The sequence below is a fragment of the Nyctibius grandis genome, chromosome 5 (assembly GCF_013368605.1).
Source record: "Nyctibius grandis isolate bNycGra1 chromosome 5, bNycGra1.pri, whole genome shotgun sequence".
In the NCBI taxonomy this organism is placed as follows: domain Eukaryota; kingdom Metazoa; phylum Chordata; class Aves; order Nyctibiiformes; family Nyctibiidae; genus Nyctibius; species Nyctibius grandis.
In genome coordinates this window covers 5,180,385-5,205,807 of record NC_090662.1, presented here as the reverse complement: position 1 = coordinate 5,205,807, position 25,423 = coordinate 5,180,385, and the positions used below count along the sequence as shown (strand labels likewise).

The window sequence follows — 25,423 nt, the reverse complement described above, 5'->3', positions numbered from 1 at the left end:
GTTTCATTGAAGTATCTGCATTTTGCATGCTGAACTTTATTTTCTAGAGCTATTCCAATCTTTTCCAAGTGTTTTCCCTTCATTGTTTCCTCTGTTTCATTACCACAAGTCTCCCCCTTTGGAAGTTTGAATATTTATAGAGTGAGATATATCTCACACAGTGTTCGCCATCAAAAAGTTGGAAGTCAAGGGTTGGACTGCTGGAGGGTGGTTGAGTTGACCTTTCCTGCCTTATTTTTTTTTTTTTGGCATGGATTGTGCCACCTTATGGGCTGGTCCTTCCCTCTCTGTTGGTGGTACAGGGAGCTGGACTGAACTTTGAGATGTGAATCCTGTGGATGCTGTTTATTACCTCGTTATCTTCTGTTTTTATTATTTTGTTCTTGCTGTTATGATATTATTGCCACTGAGGTCCTTCGTTGTGGTTCCTCATCCAACTCTAGCTTCACCTTGGAGGAGAGAGCAAGATCAAAGGGTTACAATCAACACGGGATAACTTGAAAACCATTAGGAAAGGCTGAGGGAATGGGTTGATGTAGGTAGAACAAATCACTCATAGAATCACAGAATCACAGAATGTTAGGGATTGGAAAGGACCTTGAAAGATCATCTAGTCCAATCCCCCTGCCAGAGCAGGATTGCCTAGACCATATCACACAGGAACGCGTCCAGGCGGGTTTTGAATGTCTCCAGAGAAGGAGACTCCACAACCTCTCTGGGCAGCCTGTTCCACTCATTGTTTTTTTCTTTTTCTTTTAGCTTGTCCTCTAGGCGCTCCCTGCTGCAGGATGAATTAGGAAGGCAAGGCCTCTTCCTCTGAACCATGGAGACAAGGGCGTCTTTCATCGCCACCATGCAAGAGACCCAGCATCTCTCCCCAGAAGAGGGAACGGGGAGCCCGGCTAATGGCAACAGGGAGCAGTTTGATTCAGGTGAGCTCTCCTTCATCCCATGGGTTGTCTTCACTGTTAACAACCCTCCAACTGATCACTGGTAGAGGTGGGGACAGACATGTTGCCAGGGGAGCATTAGGAATAGCTGTACAGCTTGAAGGCATTTTTTGAGTCTTATGGATTGGGCTGTGTCCCACGGTTGATGGGTTGCGAAATTTGAGCTTTTTTTCTTCTAGATCTCTTCTACACTATGTAGCAGCTATTCAAAACGTAGACAAAAAGCAATGGAAAACCTTTCCTAGGACATCTTATTGTGTTCTTCTAGTTTCACCACCCTTTTTTATTGTGTTGAAGTTTTGTGGTTAAAGAGAAGAAATGAACGTTCAGAAATCACAGCATTTCTCCTTTGGTTTGACCTTCCACCCGCATTTCATTCTCAATTTTTTTGAGTGCTTCAGGTGAGAGGGCTTCATGAACGTTAGACCAGCCAGCAGCTTCACGAACATTAGACCAGCCAGCGGAGAGCTGGTCGCATGTTGTCCTTGTGCTCATGGGTGTGACTGGATGCCCTGTGATGCTCTGGGATGGGCACCTAAAGGTGACGATTCACTGCACTAAATTTGGGCATCGTCATGTAGATACAGAAAAATAAATGCTAGCTTCTGGTGATTTCTGCTGGAATTAGCTGCTTTAACTTCCCATATCTAGCCTTAACAGGAGGAGACTGTATCTTATGGTGAAGTTGCACGTTATGGCTAGACCCAGTCTACTTTCTTTCTGATGCCAAAATGGCATCAGAAAGATCACTCTTTATACCATCTCTTCTCTTGCACCGCCTCTGCTGCCCATCACGCCCTGGGCTGAGTCAGTCAACTGGCTAACCCAGCAGAAAGATAATTCAGAAAAAAAAGCCTGAATAATTGTGTATTGCATCTTTTCTCTTCGGAGATGCTGTTTGTGCTTTATTGGTCAGTGCTGTGCTGAAGTCCTTTGCAAAGCTGTGTCTTTCGTCTGCTTTTCACTGGTTCTCCCTCAGCACCTCAGAAATTTGGCCGCCCAGCCTTTAGTTTCTTCACTTCTCATAGTGACTCAGTGATTTTCCCATTTCCCTGGACACTACCCATTGGAAAGCTGTGACCGGCCTTTGAATCTTTGCCACCTTCACTAATGAGCCGGGAGGGGGAAGACTCGCAGCAATGTAAGACCATGCCAGTTAAACTATGAGCTGTGGTTCTTGAGGTGGCTTTGTAACCTTTTTAGGGTGAGGATGGGCTGTTTTGCACAGCCCCTTGTGCAATGAAACCATCTTCTGCAACTTTTGCCATGAAAATAATAAACAAGCATGGCACAGTTGGCCTGCGGGTTGCCCATGCCTGTGGGCAGCTCTTAGCAAGCAACTGTGTTATGCTTGTGCAATTGAGATGGAAATGCAGGTCGGCTTTCAAGAGTTCAGCAGGGGTAGGGAAAAATGTGAGGGATGTCCTATAAAAAATGCAAACTGGCTGTGTTGCACTGAAAATGTGTCTGAGATGTGGGGTAGTCCATTTGATCTTGCCATGATGCTTATAGGTTCAACTAGGCTCTTAAGATCTGCATGTTAGGTGGGACACAGAGGAGTGGAAGCTCTGCTGTGCTGTGGGGTTGTTAGCCCAGACGAAGTTTTGTTTTTATATGCAGTGGTTCTGGTTGTTTCAGACGGCTTTGAAGGGAAATTGGACGTGCTTATGGAAGAAAGGTGCAGCGTACTAACTGCTTGGAAACCATGTTTGTCTCAAGGAAACTGCAGAACCAGAAGTAGTTGCATGATAGGGACTACCTGGGGGCAAGTGTCACACATGGTTGCCCTCGTCTAATGGATGTCTCTAGACATACAGGAGGAGGCAAAGCATACAGGAAGAGTGCACTGCTCCCTCTGTGAAGAGGAGGATGTGTAGGTATGGAGGGGTTGTGATGAGAAGCCTGGATTCATCCCACCTAAGGGAAGCAGGGCACTCTTATGTTACCTTAGGTAAGAACATAAATATTGCCCTGGGTTCTCCCATAGACATGGAAGAGAAAGAGTCTCCCTTCTATAGTGTGACTCATAGAGATGGCTCCTGAGGGTCCTGTAAAGTTAAACATCTGAATCTGGAGCTGAGGTGTCTTGAAACACCTTACAAAACCTAGTCATCTGATGCTGCCTGTATCACCAGGAAGAGAAAGATACAGCTCCAGAAACAAGTCATCCCATTTTAACACAGGTGCCGGGTTGCCTTTGGGTTGAGTTGCCATCCGGAGCTGCCTCTTTCTGCACACTGAGGATGAAGAAAGCTAACCCTGTCTGGAGCAGAGGGAAACATCTCAATACTTGTTGCTCACATGATGCAGACCCCTCTGTTGAGGTGGGATTCATGTCCTCTAATTTTGTGGACACCTGCAGCCTGATCTAGTCACTGTTGGATCCATTTCTATCCATGTGAGAGAGGGAGAAGCTTCTAGGATGAGATTCAGTTGGCCAACCATAGACTTTGGTTTTGGAATGAGGTGAACTGGCCTATAGTGCCTAAATTTCTCTGGGGATATGGATCTTGGTGACTCTCCCAAGGCCATGCCAGAGGTTTGTGGTTGATCAGGTTCCCCCCCACCCTGCATCGCTTGGTGTGTTAACTGCTAAAGCCTTTCAGTTCTCTATTCACTCAAAAAGTCATGAATGTATCTATGTGCTATAAATGATGTGGCTAAGCAATTTGCAACAAGTACGTTCTCCTTCAGTGAAGCCTGGGAAAAATCTTTGTTTCTGGAGCCACAGGTTTTGGGTCTTTTATCCCCTTTATTTCCCATAGCCAAACCTCGTGGGAGGCTGTTAACAGCTGGAGCAGCTGCATTTTTATAGTGTCAATGCATGAGCACTTTAAAGCCATTGAGAGGCTCACAGATAACGACTTGTTGATTTTATTTGCGTCCTGAGCTTGTTTATACATCACCGTATTATAGGCTAGCCAGCCTTGACTCTTTCATTGCAAAAGAGCACCGAGCCTAAGTACCAATAATTGGAAAGGGAGCTGATATGTAAAATAGTCCTAATGCCAAATTTGTCATCTCGCAGGGTGCTCTGTGAAATGCTGGCATCTGGGGTTTTGCAGCTCTCCAGCAGAGCCAGGACTTTGTTCTTGGAGAGCATGACTTGAGGAGCGACGAACAGATCGGCTCTGTGATAACCGCTTCTCAAGTGGGCGCAATCTTCGTTGTCATATATTAAGAGAGACTTTGCATTTCTCTATCTGCATTTTAATCGAGGGATCTCCAGGCAATTGAGAGAGATCGACAAGAAGTGTCCTCTCCTCCTCAGCAGTCGGGCTTCTCTGATGGATGAGGAGATTTGTGTACAGCCCTGTACGTGCACGGATGGGGTTGGGTCCCTTGGGCTGATCTCATCCCTGGGCCATGTTGTCTCTACTCTGGGTGCCCCCTGCCAGATTTCTAGAAGGGAACAAAGTCCATAAAAAACATTTTGAAAACTTACAGTTCCTTCAGATTCCTTTGTGATAAAACGAAGCAAAATAAAACACTGGTACTGTGATAAATGAGTCCTATGACATTATTTTTGCAGACCTTGTAAAAGTAATTTCCTGATAAAATCTGCAGATAAAACACGCTAGCGGAGTCAGACTTGTGATGTGTCAGAGAGAAATGAATTGACAGGGAGGGAAGGCTGCAGCTCTCACGCTGCCTCTCCCTGGGGTCTTAGAGCCTCTCTATTTGGGTTTAGAAAGGAGTGATCTGGGTGATACTTTTTTAAACAGGTGCTGTTGTGAGCTTTGCTGGACTGCATGTGAATGAACTGGCTGGTGGGGCTGTGGGAACAGTGGGGCCAGTGAGTCTCTCTGTGTTGGCACATGGCAGAGTAGGTCAAGATTATGAAGTACAGGAGAACCTGTTGCATCCCTAACTAGCATCTGTAATGCTAACATAATTAGCATGCTGTTGGCAAATTCTGGAGGAGATTTTGTCACCCTGGAGACATTGCTCCCTGCAAGGGCTGCAGGTTATCATAGAATCATAGAATTGTTTTGGCTGGAAAGGACCTTTAAGATCTTCAAGTCCAACCGTTAACCTAACACTGCCAAGTTCACCACTAAACCATGACCCTAGTCCACTAAACCATGTCCCTAACCACTAAACCATGTCCCTTATATACTGAACTGCCTAAAAATCCCTGCTTCCCCTGCTCTCTGGAATGACTCCTTCCCGTAAGACTACTGAGGAAGGCTGGAGAAAAGGAGATGCTTGCCTGGACTCACCCAGCAGGTTAGAGCAAAAAGCAGTAATAAAAACTGAGAATATACAGAGAGCATTGTGGGCTGAGGGAAATGCCTCATGCTCTGCAGTAGAAGAGAGCCCAGGGCTGACCTGGAAACGTCCTGTTCATGTCAGGTGTTGTGAGGTGAAGATGTCCTTGGCGTTGTTGAGCAGCCCATCCCAACACAACAAGCACAGTTGGGTGCAGAACTGGGGAGGCAGAAGGGAATGCACTTGTAGCTTTTCACCTTTACTTTTCATGTCAGATGTTGCAGACTTTTAGTGGGACGGGGTTTGGTTGTGCTCAGGGTAGAAAGTTGCTTAAGCATTGGAGTAATTTTAAGCCTGGGATGGATAACCATATCTGCCCATCTACTCGTGGACTAGCATACTTTATTTTAGAGGCTCAGCCTTTGAGATCTCTGGACCTGGCTCTTCTCTAAAACATTAACTCCACAGGGTTGCAGACATTAAGGCTGAAAAATTTCCCTGATCATCTAAGTTGCCTGCCTGCATGATATAGATGAGGGAAACTCTTAGCAATTTTTTTCACCAAGCTCCTACCTTGTGGTTAAGCTGTGGCTTATCTTAGAGTCAAGAATGAACAAACCCCTCATTTTGGGTCAGGTATCTCAAACAGAGTCAGTCTCTATGCCTGGAGGTTTTTGTAATGATTACAAGAAACAAAACAAGGCTCATCACTTATTCTACATTGAATTTGTCTATTGTCAGGTTGTAATCATGGAGTTGGGTTATTTCTTGTCTTACTGAGTTGAAAAGTCATCTGGTAGCCACTTTATCACGGGAGTAAATGTTGATTTACGTCTTCATATTTAAGCAGGTTAATTGAGTTTAAGGCAAGGAGTCAGACCTTAGACTTGATGCAGCAGTGTGCAAAGTGTTTAACAGCGATGACAGCTCAGCGCTCCTCTTTGAACTCCCAGACAGATCTTTACCCTCCACCAGCTCTGTCTCAAAAACCCTCTTCTGATCCACTTTTTTCCCCCTCGCCTATGGATGTCTGGCTCCACAGACAGAAAATAAAACCTATGTTTTCTCCTTTTAATAATGAGAGATTCCCATTGCACAACATAATTTTCTGGTCCTGAAAACTGGAGACCTGTAGCAATAATTGCAATAAATTAACCCAGCCGTTTTCTTCATAAAGCTGTCTGGGGAGGTTTCTTAATTCAGTTTGTCATGAGTCACTTTAATTACATCATGACCACGCTGATGAATGTTTGGGCAGGTAAGGGTCTCGCAGAGTTTGCCTGATAAATGCTTATTGCAAAGAGCTCATTGCCAGACTGTAAATATTTTTGCTCTGGGGATGAAACTGGGTTTGCGAGATTGCTTGGGAACAAAATGAAAACAATCAGATTTGGCTGATTTTCTGTAAGTGAAAAAAGATTTATTTTTAATTGTTGCTGTGTGTGTTTCAGCGATGGTTTGAGGCCTCAGCTCTGGTCTACTCAGTGTGATTTCCAGTACCTGAAGGGGGCCTACAGGAAAGCTGGAGAGGGACATTTACAAGGGCATGGAGTGATAGGACAAGGGGAAATGGTTTTAAACTGAAAGAGGGGAGATTGAGATTAGATATCAGGAAAAAATTCTTTCCTGTGAGGGTGGTGAGACCCTGGCCCAGGTTGCCCAGAGAAGCTGTGGCTGCCCCCTCTCTGGCAGTGTTCAAGGCCAAGTTGGATGGGGCTTGGAGCAACCTGGTCTAGTGGAAGGTGTCCCTGCCCATGGCAGGGGGGTTGGAAGTAGATGATCTTTAAGGTCCCTTCCAACGTAAACCATTCTGTAATTCTGTGATTATTGTGCCTTCACTGTGGGGAAGGATTGTGTGGGGCAATGGTGCAGATGGTGGAGGCATGATGCAGGGCCTCAAATCTGAAATGGGGCAAGGACAAGCGCAAGGAGCAAGAAGGCTGTAGCGGTCTGGTGAGGGGTGCTGGGGGATTTGGGGGAAAGCACCTGCAGTCTTGGGGGAAGAGGGAGGCGTGGGGGCCTTGGCTGAGATTTCTGGGTGGAGGGATGCTGAGGAAGGAAAGTACGGGTGGCAGGACTGAACCTGGGGCTCCCCAGCCCCAAGGGTTGTTGGGGTGTTTGCTCTACACGCTGCTCAGCCAACAGAAGCAACTTCTGATATTATCACCAGGGCACTGCTGTAATTAACAGTGCTGGGTGACCTGATTTTGGGGCATGAGCAAGGCCATTGCACTCTCGTGATAGCGGACAGGCAGCCACCTCCCTTGCAGCAAAGGAGTAATCAAATACAAAATAAAAGAGCACAAGTTGCAGTATGACAGGTTTGTTCCCCCACCGCGGTGAAAGCAGAGTCATTTCTGGTTTCAAAGTGTTGGCTGCTGAAGTCACAAAGTCTGCTGAAAGCATAGTAAGAGTGGGTCAAACTAGATAAGCACAGATCTTTAAACCATGCTTTCTGTTTTCCCTTGTGTTGGTGTTTATGCTGGTTGCTAGTCTCACCCTGACCAATTTGACATAACTTTTGCCTTCTTTGGCTGTGTTTTAGGCTGCTTTTCTTTCTTTTTTTTTTTTTTTTTTCTTTTGAACAGATGAGGGCTCCAGCATTGAGGACACAGACTTCAACTGGGATGAGTTCCTAGAGGAAACAGGGGCCAGCGCTGCTCCCCACACCTCCTTCAAACACGTATGTTCTTCATTTGAGCTTTGCTGGTGTTGCATGCGTTCCCTCTTCTTGTTTTCAGGTGGCCTCTGGAGAACTGAAGTGGGGTCTGACCATTTTGGGGAGAAATTGTCCCTCTGTGCATGCGGTAACCTGCATAGGAATGGCCCCCAGCTGGTGTTAGGTGAACTTGGGGTGTTTGCATCATCTGCAATCACAGCTCGGAGCGCTGTGTCTATGCCACTGCCTTATTCTCTGCCTTGGATTCAAATTTTCCATTTTTGAGGGCTTCTGTTGCCCTCCTTTTGCTTATAATGCACTCATTTTTCACTCTTCCTGTATTTTTTCGTCTCCATTCATTGATGTCCATCCCAGCCTGTAGAAATTAATCTCACAAGAGTGCTTTATTTCTGCAAAGCTGTCCTCTTAACGCAAGGTTTACTGACTAGCAGGGTCACTCTGCACTAGAGTCCATCATGGCCCATAGGAAACTATTCTTAGCCTCCTGCATGGAGATGCTGTCTCAGGAGTGTGAGAACCAAATACTTCGGTAGGTGATGCTTTTCCTGGGTAAACGTGGCTCATATAGGCAGCCGTGGTAATTACAGCATGGTCTATGGCTCTGGTCCTTGTTAATGCAAGTAGCATTCGAAGTCTCTGAAGTTTTGACTGATGAAGAAGATCAGAGCATGCTTTGAAGAAAGAACTCCCTCTTCAAGCAGAGCCCATCACATTCAGGGACCTTGTTGTTTGGGACCAGCTTCTCCATCCACCACCAGTTGTTTAATCTCTTCAGCTCTGTGTGTGTGATGTCACATGAGGACATGGGATGGAAATTAAGCTGATGTATGAGTTCTTCATCACAGTCAAGGGTGTGCATGTGTGGCCATGTTGGTAGATTTTTCCAGGGCGTCTTTGTCATACAACCACAAGACTGTGCTGTCAGGGATGTTGAGGCCTAGTGGGAAGGTGTTGTGATGCCTTCATCTGAGTAAAGCCATGACAAGTCATGGTGGTTCTCTGTCCTCGACTGCAAGTCCCATGAGGATGGTACTGCCCATCCTCCTACCTGGCCCGTCAGATACAGGTAGCAGCCTGTTCTGCTACAGCTGCTCATCAGTCGTGCTGGCTCTTCTCTCAGCTTCACTTGGCTGGTCTGCATGCTCTGGAGGATGTGGACATCTTCAGCAGGAAGGGAGGGATTTTAGCTGTGATGCTCTAGCTTGCCTTATACTGAGTCTGTTTGCTGGCAGAGGTGCCCTTTGGGAACAGTGTAGTTCTGCTGCAGCGAGAATAAACATTCCAAAAGAACCTCTTGCTACCTTAAGAGAAGTCTCTATTTGGATGACTGCATTCATGCCATTAAACCAACTTTGTCTCCAGGTGGTTCCTTGACTTGTTTTTGAAGGGGTAAGGAGATGCAATGATGAAAAGCCTGTCTTCCATCTACATCTGAAAAAATAATACAATCCTCCATCCCCTATTTTGCTTCCATTTTAACAACAGCGGAGTATTGCAGGACAAAGGACTGTAAGGAGAATTACAGGGCAATGCCAAAGTTTTATTGTAGAGTTTATCCTTGGTCCAGCAGCTGTCTGGAGAGAGCATCTTGTGCCAGGCTTGGGGCCCTAACCCAAATACCAGATCTAGGTGAAAGTTTTGTGCTTCATGAAACCCTTAAGGTGCATGGAGATGCCCACCTCATCCTGCTGATCCTGCTCATTGTGGTGTCTCACAGCACCTCAGACACCTGGGACTGTCAATGTGAGACAAGTTAGTGCTGGGAACAGTCCTTAGTGACTATGCTTCACAATCTGAAACTTGATCCTCAAAAAACCCTGGGTTGACCAGGAACCTGAAGGCCATTAGAGAAGATTATATTATCTGTCTTGTTTGTTTCCCCTCTTTGTGTAATTTCCAGTTGCACGTCCTTTGCCTCTAGGGTAGCACTTTGGTCTTATGGTGTAAGTGGAAGGAGAAAAGCTACAAATGAACATGTATACGGGATTATTTATGAGGACCCTTAGATCACAAGAGCTAAGATCCTATTTTATGACTATGTAATAAATGTCACAGACCTTCTTCAACCTTAGACGATCTCTAAAGGTCCCTTCCAGCCTCAACTATTCTGTGGCTCCAGGCACTGATGCTAATGGAAGTGCCCACACAAGTAAAGGCACGTGAAATGGTGTTAACTGCAAATAATAAATGGCTTTGGCTGGGCAGCACTTGTGTTGTAAACTGGAGTGAGATGATAGAGGGAGTACTGGTGATGTCCCAGAGGAGCTCAGTGTTTTCTCTGCAGCTTGGCATCCCCAAGTCTGAGAAGTCCTAAGGTGGCCAAGTAGACCGTATTATGTTTATCTTTGGGAGTAAAAGAGGCATTTTGACCTGTCATTTAAATGAGAAGTTACTCAGAGACAGGCTTAAACCAGAGTTTATAATCTCTCTGGTTTCAGTAGGAGATAAGGTACTAAGAAACCTGAAAGACCTTGTCCTTAAGCATCTCATAAGGAGTAACAGGCTACGTTTTGGATGCTCTTCTGAAGACAAGGCTAGCACCTGAACCAGAGAACTGTCATCCACCTCTTCTGTATCAACAACAGCTCGAGATGTCACACTGGCCCTTGAAAGATATGTTACAATGTGCCTACAGCAGGCGCTAGTGTTTAACAGCAGTCCCTGCGGTATCCTAGAAGAGATGCAGTGGCATCTCCAGTGTCCTAAGGCAAGTTACATGTGACCTATCACTGGTGACATAAATGGAAGTGACATCTCCATCAGATGGCAGGACAGTGACCCAAACCATTTGCTTCTTTCAGTGATGGGTCATACCTTATTTACCAGGGTGCTGGGAGAGTGAATCAGTTGAGGCTTGAGCTGCTGGGGATGGATTTAGTGGAAACGCTCTCCTTGGTCTGCCTGGTACAGCATTCAGCCTTCGATGTTTGTCAAGCCTCAAGAGGTGCTTCAGTGTTGTTATATGACTAATTATAGTTGGGCTTAACTCCTAGAGGTGCTTAGTACCTGCCTTTCTACTTTGGATATGTCCTGTGATTTGCCTGATGGAGCTGTGCAGTGGGAAGTGCAACTTCATTTGAGTTACACCACCTTTCTCCCAGGCATTAGTGAGATTTATGATGCGAAGATGGGTACCAGTCCTCTCAGATGTAGTGCACCTGAGGTTACCACAGCTGGAGGGCCTCTTTGGAGCATGTGGGACCTTGCATGATATGCCAGTGAAGTAGGAATGGTCCTGCCCAGACAGATTGTGAAGGAGGTGCTGGGATTAAGGAGCACAATCAACTTGTGCTATCCCAGAGCTGCTCTTTAAGGGCAGCATTATCTTGCTTAGCTGGGGAGGCGGGTCTCCCTGCAAAGAAGAAAAGGTAACACCATGCCTTTCTCATTTTGTAAGGTTGAAATCAGCCTTCAAAGCAGTTTCCAACCAGGGATGAAATTAGAAGTGGCCAACAAGAGCAATCCGGACACATATTGGGTGGCTACGATCATTACAACATGTGGACAGCTCTTACTGCTTCGTTACTGTGGCTACGGAGATGACCGCAGGGCGGATTTCTGGTGTGACGTGATGACAGCAGATCTTCACCCCGTTGGCTGGTGTACACAGAATAACAAGGTCCTGATGCCTCCAGATGGTGAGTTCTGTGTGTTTTGTTAGGGTCATGCTCTAGTATTGGGCTGGTGGTTAATCTCCAGACTTGCAGTTGATCTGGAATGGGTACTCCAGATCCTCAACTGGTGTTGAGTGATGCAGTCAGGGTCAGGTCCCCACGGGTCAATGGGTGATTCACTTTGCCAGTCAGTCTCTAGCAAAGGCACTTTTGCTCTAGTGGATAACAACAGAAGGCGTTTCTATAGGAAGCTGTCTTAACAAGGAAACTTACTGCTAAATTGCAAAGCTGCGATTTTCAGTTAGGAGGGAAAATTGTCCTGTTCTTGTAGGAAGGAAGGATGAAATTCAGAGTGAGAATAAGCTAAAATAAGCAAGATCAGTTTGTAACCAAAACCAGAAGTTGGCTATGCAGTCAAGTGTTTTGCCCTGAAAGTTTAAAACCTTCCACTGACAGATTCTTTCAGCTTTTAATGCCAGTGGTAGATACACACCATTAAAGATAGCAAAATTTGGTCGTCATAGGTTAGGGCATGTCCTGATTATCAGCTCTGAGATGCACAAAAGCTGAGCTGTAGGTTACTGAGTGGCCTGTGTGGAACAATTTGTTAATAATACATTTTGATTCCCAGTGTTAAGAAAAATGGGGGGTTTTTGGCTGCATACAGCAATGGAACAGCTGTGTAGCCTCACCACTACATAGCTCCAAGCAGAGGCATGCTTGTCGCTGATGCTCTTACGTATTCCTACCATATATCCCATTTGTTCTGGATCAGGGGAAGAAGAGATGAATATTTAGCCTCCAGCTTGTGCATTCATTTAAGAAAAGTCCCATTGAGGGATTCTGCTGCTGAAGTTCTTTTTCTTTCTGTTGCGTGTGACCATTGAAAAAAGTATATGTGCCCTTTGTGTGCCATGTGTGATATCTCCTGGTGTAGGGTTGCCCGACTTCCCACTGAAGCGAGCTGTAGACACGGTCTTTGAATCAGAGCTGACGTGGGCTTGTTCCTGCCTTGCGTGTGCCGAACTCTGAGCTAAGCTTTTTTTTCTGGTCTGTTTGAATAAACAGAGGATTGACGTCTTGAAGAAAATATGGCTGAGAAATCTGTTAGCTTAGCACTAGTAAATCAAACTGATGTGAGAAGGGTTAGGTATTTTATTGGTCTCTTAAACTAACTTGTATGACGTGGATTATAATTGATGTTACCAGGAAGGTGTACAGTGCTGTAAACTGAATCTCAAAATGCCAGGGTCAAGGGGTAAGAGAGCTTATCAACTGTTGTAATAGAAAATAACGATTGTTTTGTAACCGGAGGCAACTGCTTTGCATGGAAATGTTGGAATCTGCCCTTCGGGTTGTGGCTACTCTGTGTGAATTGTCTTGCTTGAATGACTGCAAATGTGCAGTGCGTCATACCTCCTTTCTCCTCTGGCTGGGTGATGTAACTGTATAGCAGGGTCTGAAATTTGGGCGACTGCCCTGTTTTGTGTTTTTTTTTCCCCACTCCCATTTTCAGTGAATGAACTCTATTGAATATCTCTTAGTATATTTTTCAGAAAGAATAAATTAAATGCGTAGGTTGTAATTTCAAAAGAGATTTAAGCATTTTAGAGCTTGAGTCGTATTTTGAAATGAGGCATCTAAAGTACGCAGGAGGACTTGAGCCTTCAGGACTTCTCTCACTTGGGAAGGAGAGAGGTCCTAAACGTGCTCGTAAATCGCAGAGCTCCTCTGGGTGTTTGCCCACAGGGTTCAAAGGTGGGTTTCCAAAAGATCATAGCTCCCATTGGGACACCACAGGGAAGAAAGCTGAATTTTCAAGAGTGTCCCTTGTCTTCTGTAGGGAGAACTGAGCTCTGACCAGCTTTTAAAAGTAGCTTCTGAGTACTAGACTTATTGTACGCAGATGTCTGGAGTTTGTCCTGTGCTTAATTGCTTTGCTGATCAGTGAATGTACCTTAACAACCCAAACGTCATCGCAGTGCTGAGAGTTTTAGCTGGTGAAGGCTGCAGGATCGATCAGACTTTGCATTGGTTATAGAGAAGGGGATGTTCTCTATGAACTCTGTGGAGTTTTGCCTTTTTAGCATTGCACGCTATTTTGTTGCCAAACTTTTGCGTTCAGTTCTGGGTTCCCCAGTTCCAGAGGGACGGAGATCTACTGAAGAAAGTCCAATGGAGGGCTACGAGGATGATGAAGGGACTGGAACACCTGCCTTATGAGGAAAGGTTGAGAGACCTGGGGCTTTTTAGTCTGGAGAAGAGAAGACTGAGAGGGGATCTGATTAATGTGTATAAATATATGAGGGCTGGGTGTCAAGAGGAAAGGGGCAACCTCTTTTCACTTGTGCCCTGCGATAGGACAAGCGGCAATGGATGCAAGCTGGAGCACAGGAAGTTCAAGCTCAACATGAGGAAGAACTTCTTTACTGTAAGGGTTACAGAGCACTGGAACAAGCTCCCCAGAGAGGTTGTGGAGTCTCCTTCTCTGGAGACTTTCAAGACCCGTCTGGATGCGTTCCTGTTTAACCTGCCCTAGCTTGGTCCTGCTCTGTCAGGAGGTTTGGACTCGATGATCTCCAGAGGTCCCTTCCAACCCCTAACATTCGATGATTCTATGATTCTTTGGAAGAAACGAAAGCCAGCTTCAAATCGTATGGACCCATTTTCTAAGGGCCTGATTCTGCACATCTTGATTACAATGTGGATATCTGTTTGGGAAGACCATGCAAACAGCATGGCCAGTGCCAGTTATCTGTCATTAGGATTTGATTTTAATCAGGAGCTGAAGGCTTTGGTTAAAAAGCAGATTTGCTAAGAAGCATTTGTTTAATGGGCAAAATACCAGCACTGGGACAGTGCTCTGGTTCTGCTTACGAATCAGATCGGACTGATGGGCACTCATCTTGTAAATGTGATGCCAGACAAGAATGGTGCAGAGACAAAAGAGTTTCATTAGATGGGAGGGAGATGTGAAAAAATGGGCCCGTTCAGTTTAGCAAATCAATAGAGCTTGATTTAATGTTCGTCACACAGAGAGCTTTTAAGGGGCAGCTGCCAAATAATTATTGTTGATGATCCCAATAAAAGGAAGTAATTTAATTTACAGACTGTTGCATGATTATTTATTGGGTGACGTTAGTATTGCATCATGGTGCCTGTGAGTATAATGTCAAGTCATGTTGTGTCCTCCCATGACATCGTGGTGCAGTGCGCTAGAATAGGACTGCTCCAGCCAAATACTTGAGTTTGCAATAAAATGCATTGGCTTCTGAAAGGACAGTGTGAGTGCGTGTGTGCCTGTGAGCTTCGCCCTCCACCCCCTCCTTCCCTGCAGGAAATCAAAGGAGTAAAATTGTAGTTACTTCAAGCTTTGCCATTAATTATATTTTTCTCATTACAAATCGGTGTGTAATTTGAATTGCAAACTCAACTATCCTGGCAGAATAGATCTGTTTACCATTCAAGGCAAAATGAAAATTATTTAAATTAGTTAATATAGAACTCATTTGAATGAACTGGATGTTTATTCATGAACTAGCTGAGGCAAGTGTGAAGCTGTCCTTATGGTCTGTAGCTTTGGCACTGATCAGCTCTAAAGTCACGTCCTGGGACAGAGATTTCTTTTTTTATTGCATATTAACTGTGCTGTAGAGCAGTGGGTAGCTACTGCCTGTTATAGCTGAGTGTGAAATTTTCGTCCTTTCTGACAAGGCCCCTCAGCAATTGTAATTCAGATGAGGAAGGACAACCTGCTTCAAAGTTCATTGACAGTGCCAGGGCTGTGGTGGTATCGTAGGATTTTTCTGTACCATCAGGATGGGATGTGACAGAGACTTTCTATCAGTTAGTTAAAATTTCCCCTTTATATTAGTCTGCATGGAAACAGGGACAGCCTTTATCCTCTCCTGTATCTTACCCAAGCACTGTCCTACTCCTCAGCACAGAGCCGATGTAGTTGTTTTTCAACATCCTCCATCCCTTGGGATGATTTACTCATTGAGCATTAAAAATTAAAGTCTAACTAAACTTCCCCTTACTAGCAATTCCTTTGACTGTGAAAGGAAAAGAGGTCTCTTGCCTCCTTTAGCCTGTTACTTCCATGTGCTGTTTGCCTTTGTTGATGACAGTTGGGTTCATGAACACATTTACCATCGTGTAGAAGAGCAGCGTGGAGAACCTGACAAGCGTAGTAGCTAAATTATGCATTGTGAACCACGCGGAGAGCAGGAACGTCTTTTGATTGACACTTGGGTGTTTTTTGTACAGATTGCAGATTTACAGCTGAGCCAACAGACCCGAATCTCTCCTGGCACTATCTTAATGCATTCTGGGATACGTTAAAGACACTGGATGACAAGATTATTGTGTACACTTGTAATTGCCGAGGTGGTTCTGCTTTAATGTTATTGACAGATGGAAATTCAAATAGGGCATTTCTGTGTGCAGATCCGTGCGGTGAGCTTGAGTCTGCTCGCTGTGTAAACCAGGAGACAGAGGAGACTGGAGATGTAAAGAAATACAGCAGGGAGAGAACCACGTCTGTATTCTGATTTTATAATGAAGTGGTACAGACGGAAAAACCTCTGAACGCTGTCTGTCCATGGATTTGGTGATCAAGATGATCAATTGTACTGTGATTATGTGTAGGAAAGCAGCCTTTACTTCTCTGTTACACCAATATAAGGATTAAAGCAGAAAAGCCTGATCCTGGGGTGAAGTGAGTGCCTGATAACTGGTATTGAGCTTCATCAAGTGAAATATGCCATTAAGGGCGGTGGACATAAAGCATTTTGCTTGCCCAGCCTTTCTGTGAAGGCGACCATCATCATTTGGTCACTATTTGAAATAGGTTTTTGTGTTTCACTCAGGTTAGGTTAACTTTTAGCTTAGATCCAGGCCAAAGGAGGGGTATTTCACTCCGATTCAAAGTGCTGGATCTAATCTTGGGCAGGGTATGGATGAAGAAGGAGATAAAACTTGTGCCACAGCTAGCCGGGTTGCCTTCAAATGACAACTTGGCGGGGTTTTTTTTTTGTATCATTATCTGGATCTATCACAGAGCCAAATCCTGCTCTTTGAGATCACTGGTGTAAGGAAGGGGAGAAGTGGGTCTGGTTGGCAAAGTCAAACTTATGGCATCAGGACTCACCAGATTCTGCGTAGTCAAAAGATAGTTGGCTGTGTTGCACAGCCTATTTGGACCAGTACTATTCAATATATTCATTAATGACTTGGATGAGGGAATAGAGTGCACTGTCAGCAAGTTCGCTGATGACACGAAACTGGGAGGAGTGGCTGACACACCAGAAGGCTGCGCAGCCATTCAGAGGGACCTGGACAGGCTGGAGAGTTGGGCGGGGAGAAATTTAATGAAATATAACAAGGGCAAGTGTAGAGTCCTGCATCTGGGCAAGAACAACCCCATGTACCAGTACAAGTTGGGGACAGACCTGTTGGAGAGCAGCATAGGGGAAAGGGACCTGGGGGTCCTAGTGGACAGCAGGATGACCATGAGCCAGCAGTGTGCCCTTGTGGCCAAGAAGGCCAATGGCATCCTGGGGTGTATTAGAAGGGGTGTGGTCAGCAGGTCAAGAGAGGTTCTCCTCCCCCTCTACTCTGTCCTGGTGAGGCCGCATCTGGAATATTGTGTCCAGTTCTGGGCCCCTCAGTTCAAGAAGGACAGGGAACTGCTAGAGAGAGTCCAGCGCAGAGCCACGAAGATGATTAAGGGGGTGGAACATCTCCCTTATGAGGAAAGGCTGAGGGAGCTGGGTCTCTTTAGCTTAGAGAAGAGGAGACTGAGGGGTGACCTCATTAATGTTTATAAATATGTAAAGGGCAAGTGTCATGAGGATGGAGCCAGGCTCTTCTCAGTGACATCCCTTGACAGGACAAGGGGCAATGGGTGCAAGCTGGAACACAGGGGGTTCCACATAAATATGAGGAAAAACTTCTTTACGGTGAGGGTGACTGAACACTGGAACAGGCTGCCCCGAGAGGTTGTGGAGTCTCCTTCTCTGGAGACGTTCAAGGCCCGCCTGGACGCGTTCCTGTGTGATATGGTCTAGGCAATCCTGCTCCGGCAGGGGGATTGGACTAGATGATCTTTCGAGGTCCCTTCCAATCCCTAACATTCTGTGATTCTGTGATTCTATTTGTGTGCAGGATGTCAGATAGATTGAAGAAATAAATTAACTTTGAGTCAGTTTTTTCATTTTCTTAGTGCTCAGGTGAAATCATTGATGGATGTAGTAGTTAGAACAGATGCTGGGGCTGGGCTACAGCACAAAGTAATGGGATTGAGAGAAAATGGGGCACGGTGGGAACAGGAGAAGTAAGGGGAGATGGTGAGAGAGGAGCAAAGAGAAGAGCAAGCCTTGAGCAGTCACTTTCTGCTCGGGGTGTGGATTTGGTGTCATTCAAAACTCCCTAGGTGCACAGGAGGCTTTTCTGAGGGGCACAGCTGGGGGTGGTGGTGGAGATGTGGCCCATGCTCTTGCTTTCAGCATCATTCTTGGAGGTCACTTGTGTCCGCAAAGCTTGTCCACAGGTTCTTCAGGGAGTGACACAGAGATAATGTTTCTGAAAATAGATGAGGACCTCCAGAGCTTCTCTCTCAGAAAATGCGATCATGGATGTTTGGTGTTTTTTTTAACCAAAGCCAACTTTCCCCTGGTAATCTCATCCCAGAGGAAGTAAAACTTAAACTATGCCTGCAGGTCTGTGTTTACCATGCAGGTAGAGGGATCAGATGGGCAGGGTGGACTTCTCCTTTTATCTTTGTGAGGAGTTGGCTCGCGTCCACCGACTTACCTGAGATGAGTTTGCTTTTCTACTGGTATAATTGAGAGCAGATCTGGCCCCAGTTTAGCTCTTTCACTGAAGGTTCACCTGAAATATTACTTCCTAAGAGCTTGAGGCTGGAGAAAATCAGTAGGCATTCACTGAGCTTATGCTGTTTTACATCAGCTAAGGACTGGGCCCTCGAGCCAAGTAAAATGAAACTCGGAAATCTTCTTTGGCAGGTTGTACTATCAAAGACTGTGGATATTTCTAAAGTAGTGTATAGATTTTTTTTTTAATATCTTCTTTGTCCAATTCTTATCCTCTTATTCCATCAAAACCAAGTTTAGACTAACCTAATGTAAATAGATTGCAGCATTTCTTTATTTTAAATACTGCAAATGACTCCTAGAACAGTGTTTTATGTGTGCTTTTCACGTCGACTTTAGCAGAGTATTAATTATGCAGGGGTGACGTTAGCATAAATAACTAGTCAGCAAATAAATGTCAATTAAATATTCTATTAGCATAGTAGGCAGCTTTATGCATTGGCATAGAACATTTAGCAGATTATACTTAACAAGCATATGAAAAAAAGCATATTTTTTTTCTTTGCTCTCCTAATCATGGCAGAGGGGAGGAGAGGAGGGGATGTAAAAATAATGCCAGCTTTGGCTGAAGTGCCTGGGGTGTTTGATCTGAAATTTGCCCTAGTAGGAGCCATGCCAGTTGACTCCCTTGCCTTTTGGGAGCAGGCAGCAGCTGGAAATCACTGGAGCATATCGTAGCTCGGCATCTCCCCTCCGGCCCCATGTAGCCCCGTGCAGACTCACTCTGAAGAAGCAAATATTTTCATTACAGCACCCACGGGAGTTTTTCTTTCCCTTCCTTGACATGACTCAGATGGCTCAGGCTGGGGTGTGAAAATTCAAGAGTTAGCCCCTTTCTCGCACGGCATCAGGATAATGTTGCCTTGATCAGGAAAATGGTCTTTTCACTACTGTGTGAAACTGCAGATCTTTTGCATGTACTGCTGGCTTTAGTTACTTTTGAAAGATTTAATATTGCCAAATGAGGCCCTTTCGGAGTAAACTGAGTGTAACAGGCCCCCACCTGTCTTTTGGGAATGTAATGGTTGAGCTACTGTGCAAATGTGGCACAGCCTAGTCAGTGGGACAGGCTTTGCAAAAAGTTTGAGTTGTAAACTTCATCAAATGCAGAATTTAATGAGCATCTCCAGATCTGCTGGGCTTGAGGTCAACCTTCTCCATTTTGATTTTCCTTTTCATGTAATTTTTCAGGTCTAGAGATGTAGTTGCAGAGAACCTTGTAGGGATGAGAAGCTGGCAGGTTTGTAAGGTGGGCTCGGAAGTAAATGATTTATCCCAGTGTTTCTGTTGTGAAACTCAAAGAACACTGTGTGAGTGGGAAATGCGAGGTGTGCGCTGCTTAGGCTTTATCTGGGACTGCCGTGAGTGATGGAAGTTATTGAGGGGAAAAATCAATGCTTGGTTAAACATAGATCCTTTTGTTTCAAGTTTTTCAGGAGTGCGGTGGGGGTGGTCCTTTGGGAGTGTACCTACCATGAAGCTCCCAGCCTTGGCTGTGCAATGACCCCGTGGTTTGGGTACATGGCGGTGGGTACTGTCAGGCTGTCTGCTAAGGGGAAGATTTCCCATGGGGTAAAGCCCCATCAGCTGGGGTCACTCTTTGTGCTTCTCTATTGAGTTTTGGGTAGAACTGACTTAGAAAAGGTGTTTTTGCCTTTCACGAAAACCGTAAATGCGAAGCCTCTGCTTTGTTCTCATCAATATCTTCTTTGGAAATAATGTTGGTTTTCCCCCCAAAATTGTCAGGACAGTTGTTTCTGGGATTAAATACCCCAAATGTTGTCTTGAGTTGCATCAGTGCCTTATGGGATTCATATGTGGGTGTTGGTCCCTCCTTGCCCTTTTGCCTGGGTTAAACTTTCTCTCATGAGGGTCTGGTCTCTCCTTGTGGAGTCATCCTGAGATGTCTTCTCCTCGATGCCCTGTGAGGTGCTCTTGTGCCTGGGGAACCCAGCCCTTGTTGAGGATCAGGCACTTGAGAAACCAAAGCCATGCAAGATGGTTTAGGTTTCCAGTAAAAAAAAAAAAAAGCCCAAAGCTTGCACATGAAGTAGGCTCTGTTTATTAAAAGCAAGAAAAGAACACACTTTAATCAAAACCTAATTTTCCAGCAAGAAGCCGTTTCAGCAGAAACGTATCCAGCAAGCCTAGTTTCCAGGGACAACGACATCTGCTTATGCTGTATTTATATTTATTTATTCTTGCAAACAAATGGAGTAAAGGAAACAGGAGCAGGTCTGACCAGACAGTCCGTGGTCCAGTGAGGCAGGGATGCACGCAGTGACTGCGGCCACCAAAACCGCGCGGGACCCTGCGGTGCACCTGAAGTGCCTGCTCAGCATCAGTTTTGGGGTGCTTTTCTTATTGCCTAGGATTATTTGGGGAAAACAGATTTGGCCCGTACCCAAATTAGATATCAGTGCAACTTCTTAGAGGTGTGACAGTTTCACTGATGCAGTTGTCCCCGCACAGTCCTAATGCAAATCCTGGATTTTTGCACACTTATGGGTGGAAAGTACTTTCATTTCTATTTCTGGATATAACCAATCCTCATTCCTGTACTGGACTGAGCTATACAGTCAGTGAAACTAGTAAAACAATATTGCATAGTTTTACAGCTGACACTGAGGATCATACAGCACTGTTTATATTACTGCGTTATTAACCCAGCTTGGAGCATGGGTTTAATCTGTCGGTTGGCTAACAGCCAAGGAAGGGTTCAAGAAGGGGTTTCACTGGTGGAGTGAGGTTTGGTAACAAACGACACAGACATACTGATACTGAAATGAATGTACCTTCTGAGTGCTTTTTCCTTGCTTGGGTGGACTGTCTGACCTACGAGGAATGGCTGAGGGAGCTGGGGTTGTTTAGCCTGGAGAAGAGGAGGCTCAGAGGTGACCTTATCGCAGTCTACAACTACCTGAAGGGAGGCTGTGGCGTAGTGGGAGTCAGCCTCTTCTCCCAGGCAACTAGCGATAGGACAAGAGGACATAGCCTCAAGCTTTGCCAGGGAAGGTTCAGGTTGGACATCAGGAAGCATTTCTTCTCAGCAAGGGTCATTAGACATTGGAAGGGGCTGCCCAGGGAGGTGGTGGAGTCACCATCTCTGGATGTGTTTAAGAAAAGATTGGACAAGTCACTTAGTGCCATGGTCTAGTTGACATGGTGGTGTCAGGGCAATGTATGGACTCGATGATCCCAGAGGTCTCTTCCAACCTGGTTGATTCTGTGATTCTGTGATTCTGTCTGTCCTGACTTTTATTACCATGTACTGTGACCAGTGCATGGTGTCCTCGTCCATAAATGAATGATGTTGCCATCCCCATTGCAAGAACATGGTAAAGCAGCAGGATGGTTTGCAGCACTGTAACGGTCCCTTTTGGGTGCTACGGGGAAGGCTGAACTATTTTAACTACGACTATCCAGTTAACGATTAAAGAAGCAGCACCTTGTGTACAAGGAACAGTGGAGCTGAGGATCAGGCTTATTGCAATGAAAACTGAGAGCCTAATCCCTCTATAAACAGTCTGGAGGGGGATGGAGGTGGGGAAAAGAAAAGCAGTGATTTTCACGGACTTTGACAAGTTATAAATATATCCTGAGTGAAACCCATAGCGTGGAGCTTTATGAAAGATTTAATGAATAAATATTTCATGCCCACATGGTGCTTCTTCAGTAACGCATGCTGTCGGTGAAAAGCAATAAACAAAGAACCTCCTTCAGGGTTTGTTTGGGCTTTTAAATTAAACTAATTTAATCAACTTTTTCAGTCAAGCTTGATATTAGTTAATTTCTGTACACAACACTGTATTCGGGTCTGTTTGTTTTCTCCTGATACCTGTTCTCCTGTTTGGAAGATGCTTGAATATCAAAGAATGATTTGTTTAATCCTGCCCCTATGGTGCACATCTGGGTTTTGAAGGTACATTCTGACTTTCTCCTTATCCTACAGCCTGAGGAGTCAGCCATCCTCTACCATCGCAGCTGTAGGTGTTGTGGGACCCCAGCTGAGGTTTTCATTGTCCAGCAGAGAGATCACTTGAGCACGATGGTCATTTCTGAATGCAAGCAAGCAGACATCTTTTGAGCTTTGGAAGCCTTCTGCACCCGGTTTGCTGCTGCTTGAAGGACCAGAACTAGTCAAAAGTGCTCTGGAATCTGGCCTCATGTGGGCAGCGAGGCTTGCACGCTTGGATTGCTGCACAGATTTATGCAGGGAGGTTGAAATGCTCCTCCAGCTCAGGCTGTTGGCAAAGCTGGGGCTTGGGTTGCTAGTGCCATTGCTTTATGCTTGACTGTCACAACAAATGGCCAGGAGGAGATTAGGGTATGTATTAGCTCTGTGCTCCATGTCTTTGCAATATTTAAAAAAAAAAATTCTCAGAGACCTGATTTTTCCTTGGGAACAGCAGGACTGTGGCCAGTTGATTCCTTCACAGCTGGATCACACAAATAAGACACAGTAGGAAGGTAAAAGCAAGGGTGATCGGAGAGGTAGAGCTAACTTTGGGAAGGCATCTGCGGGCAGGGCTGCTCAGTGAGCTGAGGATCTGCTCAAACTTGGACACTGATACACCTTTGCATGGGGTGGTGGGGTTGGACACAGGTGCACGGAATGGGGCGTTTCTTAGCTTCTTTTGCCATGAAAAGGAGTAGAAATTTGTTTTTTTTTCTTTTCTTTCCCCCCACAACCACTGATCTGGAACTGCTTTTTGTAGTGGGCAGCAAATTTATCCCTCTTGCCTGGATGGAGTACATCCCCTTGAGGTTTGTGCCACACTATGGGCAGTGACAAAACACGAGGGGTTGTATTAGAAACCGAGGAAGCTTTGCTTGTCCAAACCCATGTACAGCTATATTTCATTTATTTTTTTAGTGTTACTAGGCAATGTATGAGATTGTGTCTGTATAGATGAAAGGCCAAGCCCTTTGCACAGCAAAAGGGTTCAACTTTGGCAAAGACTGATGGAGCAAAACTCCTTGCAGTAGTGTTGAGCTGCAATAGCTGACTGATCCAGCCCGAAGAGTTGGCAGAACCAATTTCTGCTGCAGCTCCCGACCTCCTACAAGGAAAGCACGTTTCAATGGGACTCAAGCTCTGTTCGGCGTGCTTGGAGGGCTTAAGATGAGCAGTTGAGACCCCATGACTTCGTCTTTTGCTGCTTGCAATTCTGGTCACAGTCCGCGCGATAGCACTGCAGCCACTGCTGTGACTGAACCATTGGTTTTGGACCTGACATTTAGCACAAGTTGTGCTGGAGGAACAAAGATACAGGAGGAGAAGAGTAATTGTAGCGCAAGGCAGAGACTGTGAATGAGAAGCCATATTTCCAAGGAAATATAGGAGGAAAAAGCTGTGAGCAGACATCAGGCTTTTCTGTGAGTAGAGATTTCCTGAGATTTCCTTGTTCTTTAGTGCAGGTGAAATGGGGTGGATTTTCAGAAGATACCTTTGAGACCATTTCAGGTAAAATCTCCCTTTGATGGTTGTTGCAAAAAAACCCTTCCATCCGTTACGCAAAAGAGTAAAATCCTCCTCTAGAGGTATTTGAGTGCCAAGGGATGGAAGGATGTAGATTATTTTACAGTTAAAGTCCCAATGAGGCTCCTAATAAGACAGTAAGTTTTAGAAGTGCTGGCCCTGTTGCTCTGTGTTGAGCTACGTTTGACATCATCCAACTGTTTGGTGCAAACCATGTGAATACAGAACAAAATGCAGAACAGTTGAGATCTGTGACTTGGTGAGTTGTCACGGAGAAGCAATGTCCTTATTCAAGCAAAGACCCCTGAGCTGTGTGGCTCAGTCATGACTGTGGAGATCTCCATGCCTTGAATATCCAGCAGTGCCTGATTTGAGTTGTTCTTTCACACTCACACACCTCCTGGGTCATGTGCTCTGAAGCTGTGGAGCTAGAAAGCCCAGAAACCATAGGAAAATGGGAAGATTGACCCTGAAAGCATAAAACTGGATGCAAACCACTCTTTTTTTTTGACATGGTCAACTTAACTAATGTCCAGATGAATACATTTTTGATAAAATGTTCTTTAAAAGTAATAATTGAGAGATTCTAAGTAGCCATTCTTGGTAATTGCATATAATTTCCCTTCCCCAGTCTCCCGTAATTTCCCTCAGAGGAGTTTTGGAATGGAAATGCCATCTCAATTGTAAGACTAGGCCTTGGTAGTTAATGTGGTGATATGGCAAGTAAAACATTGACATACTTAAATAATCGCTGTTGGAGACATCTGTGGAGACTTAAAAAAACACTATAATTCATATTCTAATTTGGGCGCAGTTTGGACCCTTAATATCAGAGAAGGAGGTGACTTTCTGTGCGTTGCTGTAGGAGCTGGGAAGGGTAAATAGCACGAGGGACTTGATCCAGAGCATGCCAGAGTTGACGTACATGTTTCTTTAGAGGACCTTTTTTGATTGGATTGAAGGTTAAATTATGTCTATTAGAGCTGAGCAGACATGAGAGGATTTTATGTGCTCTTTCAGGCCAAGGACAAGTCAACATGTCTAGTGCCATGTCTTCAGCGGAGCGTTCCTTCAGATGCATCTAGGGGCACCTCAGATTTTGCTCATGAGGAGCATGCGTATAGTCAGCTCAGGAAGCTGCGAGTGGCAGATGCAAGCGCCAGCGTGATCCCGAGCCAGCTGTGACTTGCACTTGATTTTTCCCTCATTACGCATGATAATGTGGGCTCCCAGTCACCATGGAAGGGGCTTGCTTCCTGAAGCAGGCCATATGCTCCTGAAGCCCGTGGAGGTAGCTGTTACGCAGTGCAGGGATTTAAGTGATGCTCCTATAAAGCATTTTCCTGATGACAATTAAAAATCAGTTCCTCTAACCTTATTCCAAATTCTGGGTCAATTCTGGCCCTTTTTCATGACATTGGAAAGCTTTTGCTCTGAATTCCCAAACTGTTTGTTTCTATGTCTGTGTGCTCTCATTTCTATTTGATTTTGGTCACAAAAGAAAAAAAACCCAACAAGGAAATAAGCTTGAGGACGTGCAGAAACCCTTTCTGATTGATGGCTTATTTTGTGTTGTGAGGCAGAGCATC

At 45.2% G+C, this 25,423-nt stretch overlaps 1 protein-coding gene across 1 annotated transcript in view; it reads left to right on the top strand.

The window, feature by feature from the left end:
• Window positions 1-823: 823 nt before the first annotated feature.
• The window catches only part of SFMBT2 (Scm like with four mbt domains 2), a 108,063-nt gene continuing 83,463 nt past the window's right edge, over window positions 824-25,423 (top strand). Inside the window, exons 1-3 of the mRNA XM_068401827.1 lie at window positions 824-932; window positions 7,751-7,845; window positions 11,240-11,480. Of these exons, the coding sequence (XP_068257928.1) occupies window positions 824-932; window positions 7,751-7,845; window positions 11,240-11,480 (445 nt within the window). The remainder of the gene's footprint in view (window positions 933-7,750; window positions 7,846-11,239; window positions 11,481-25,423) is intronic.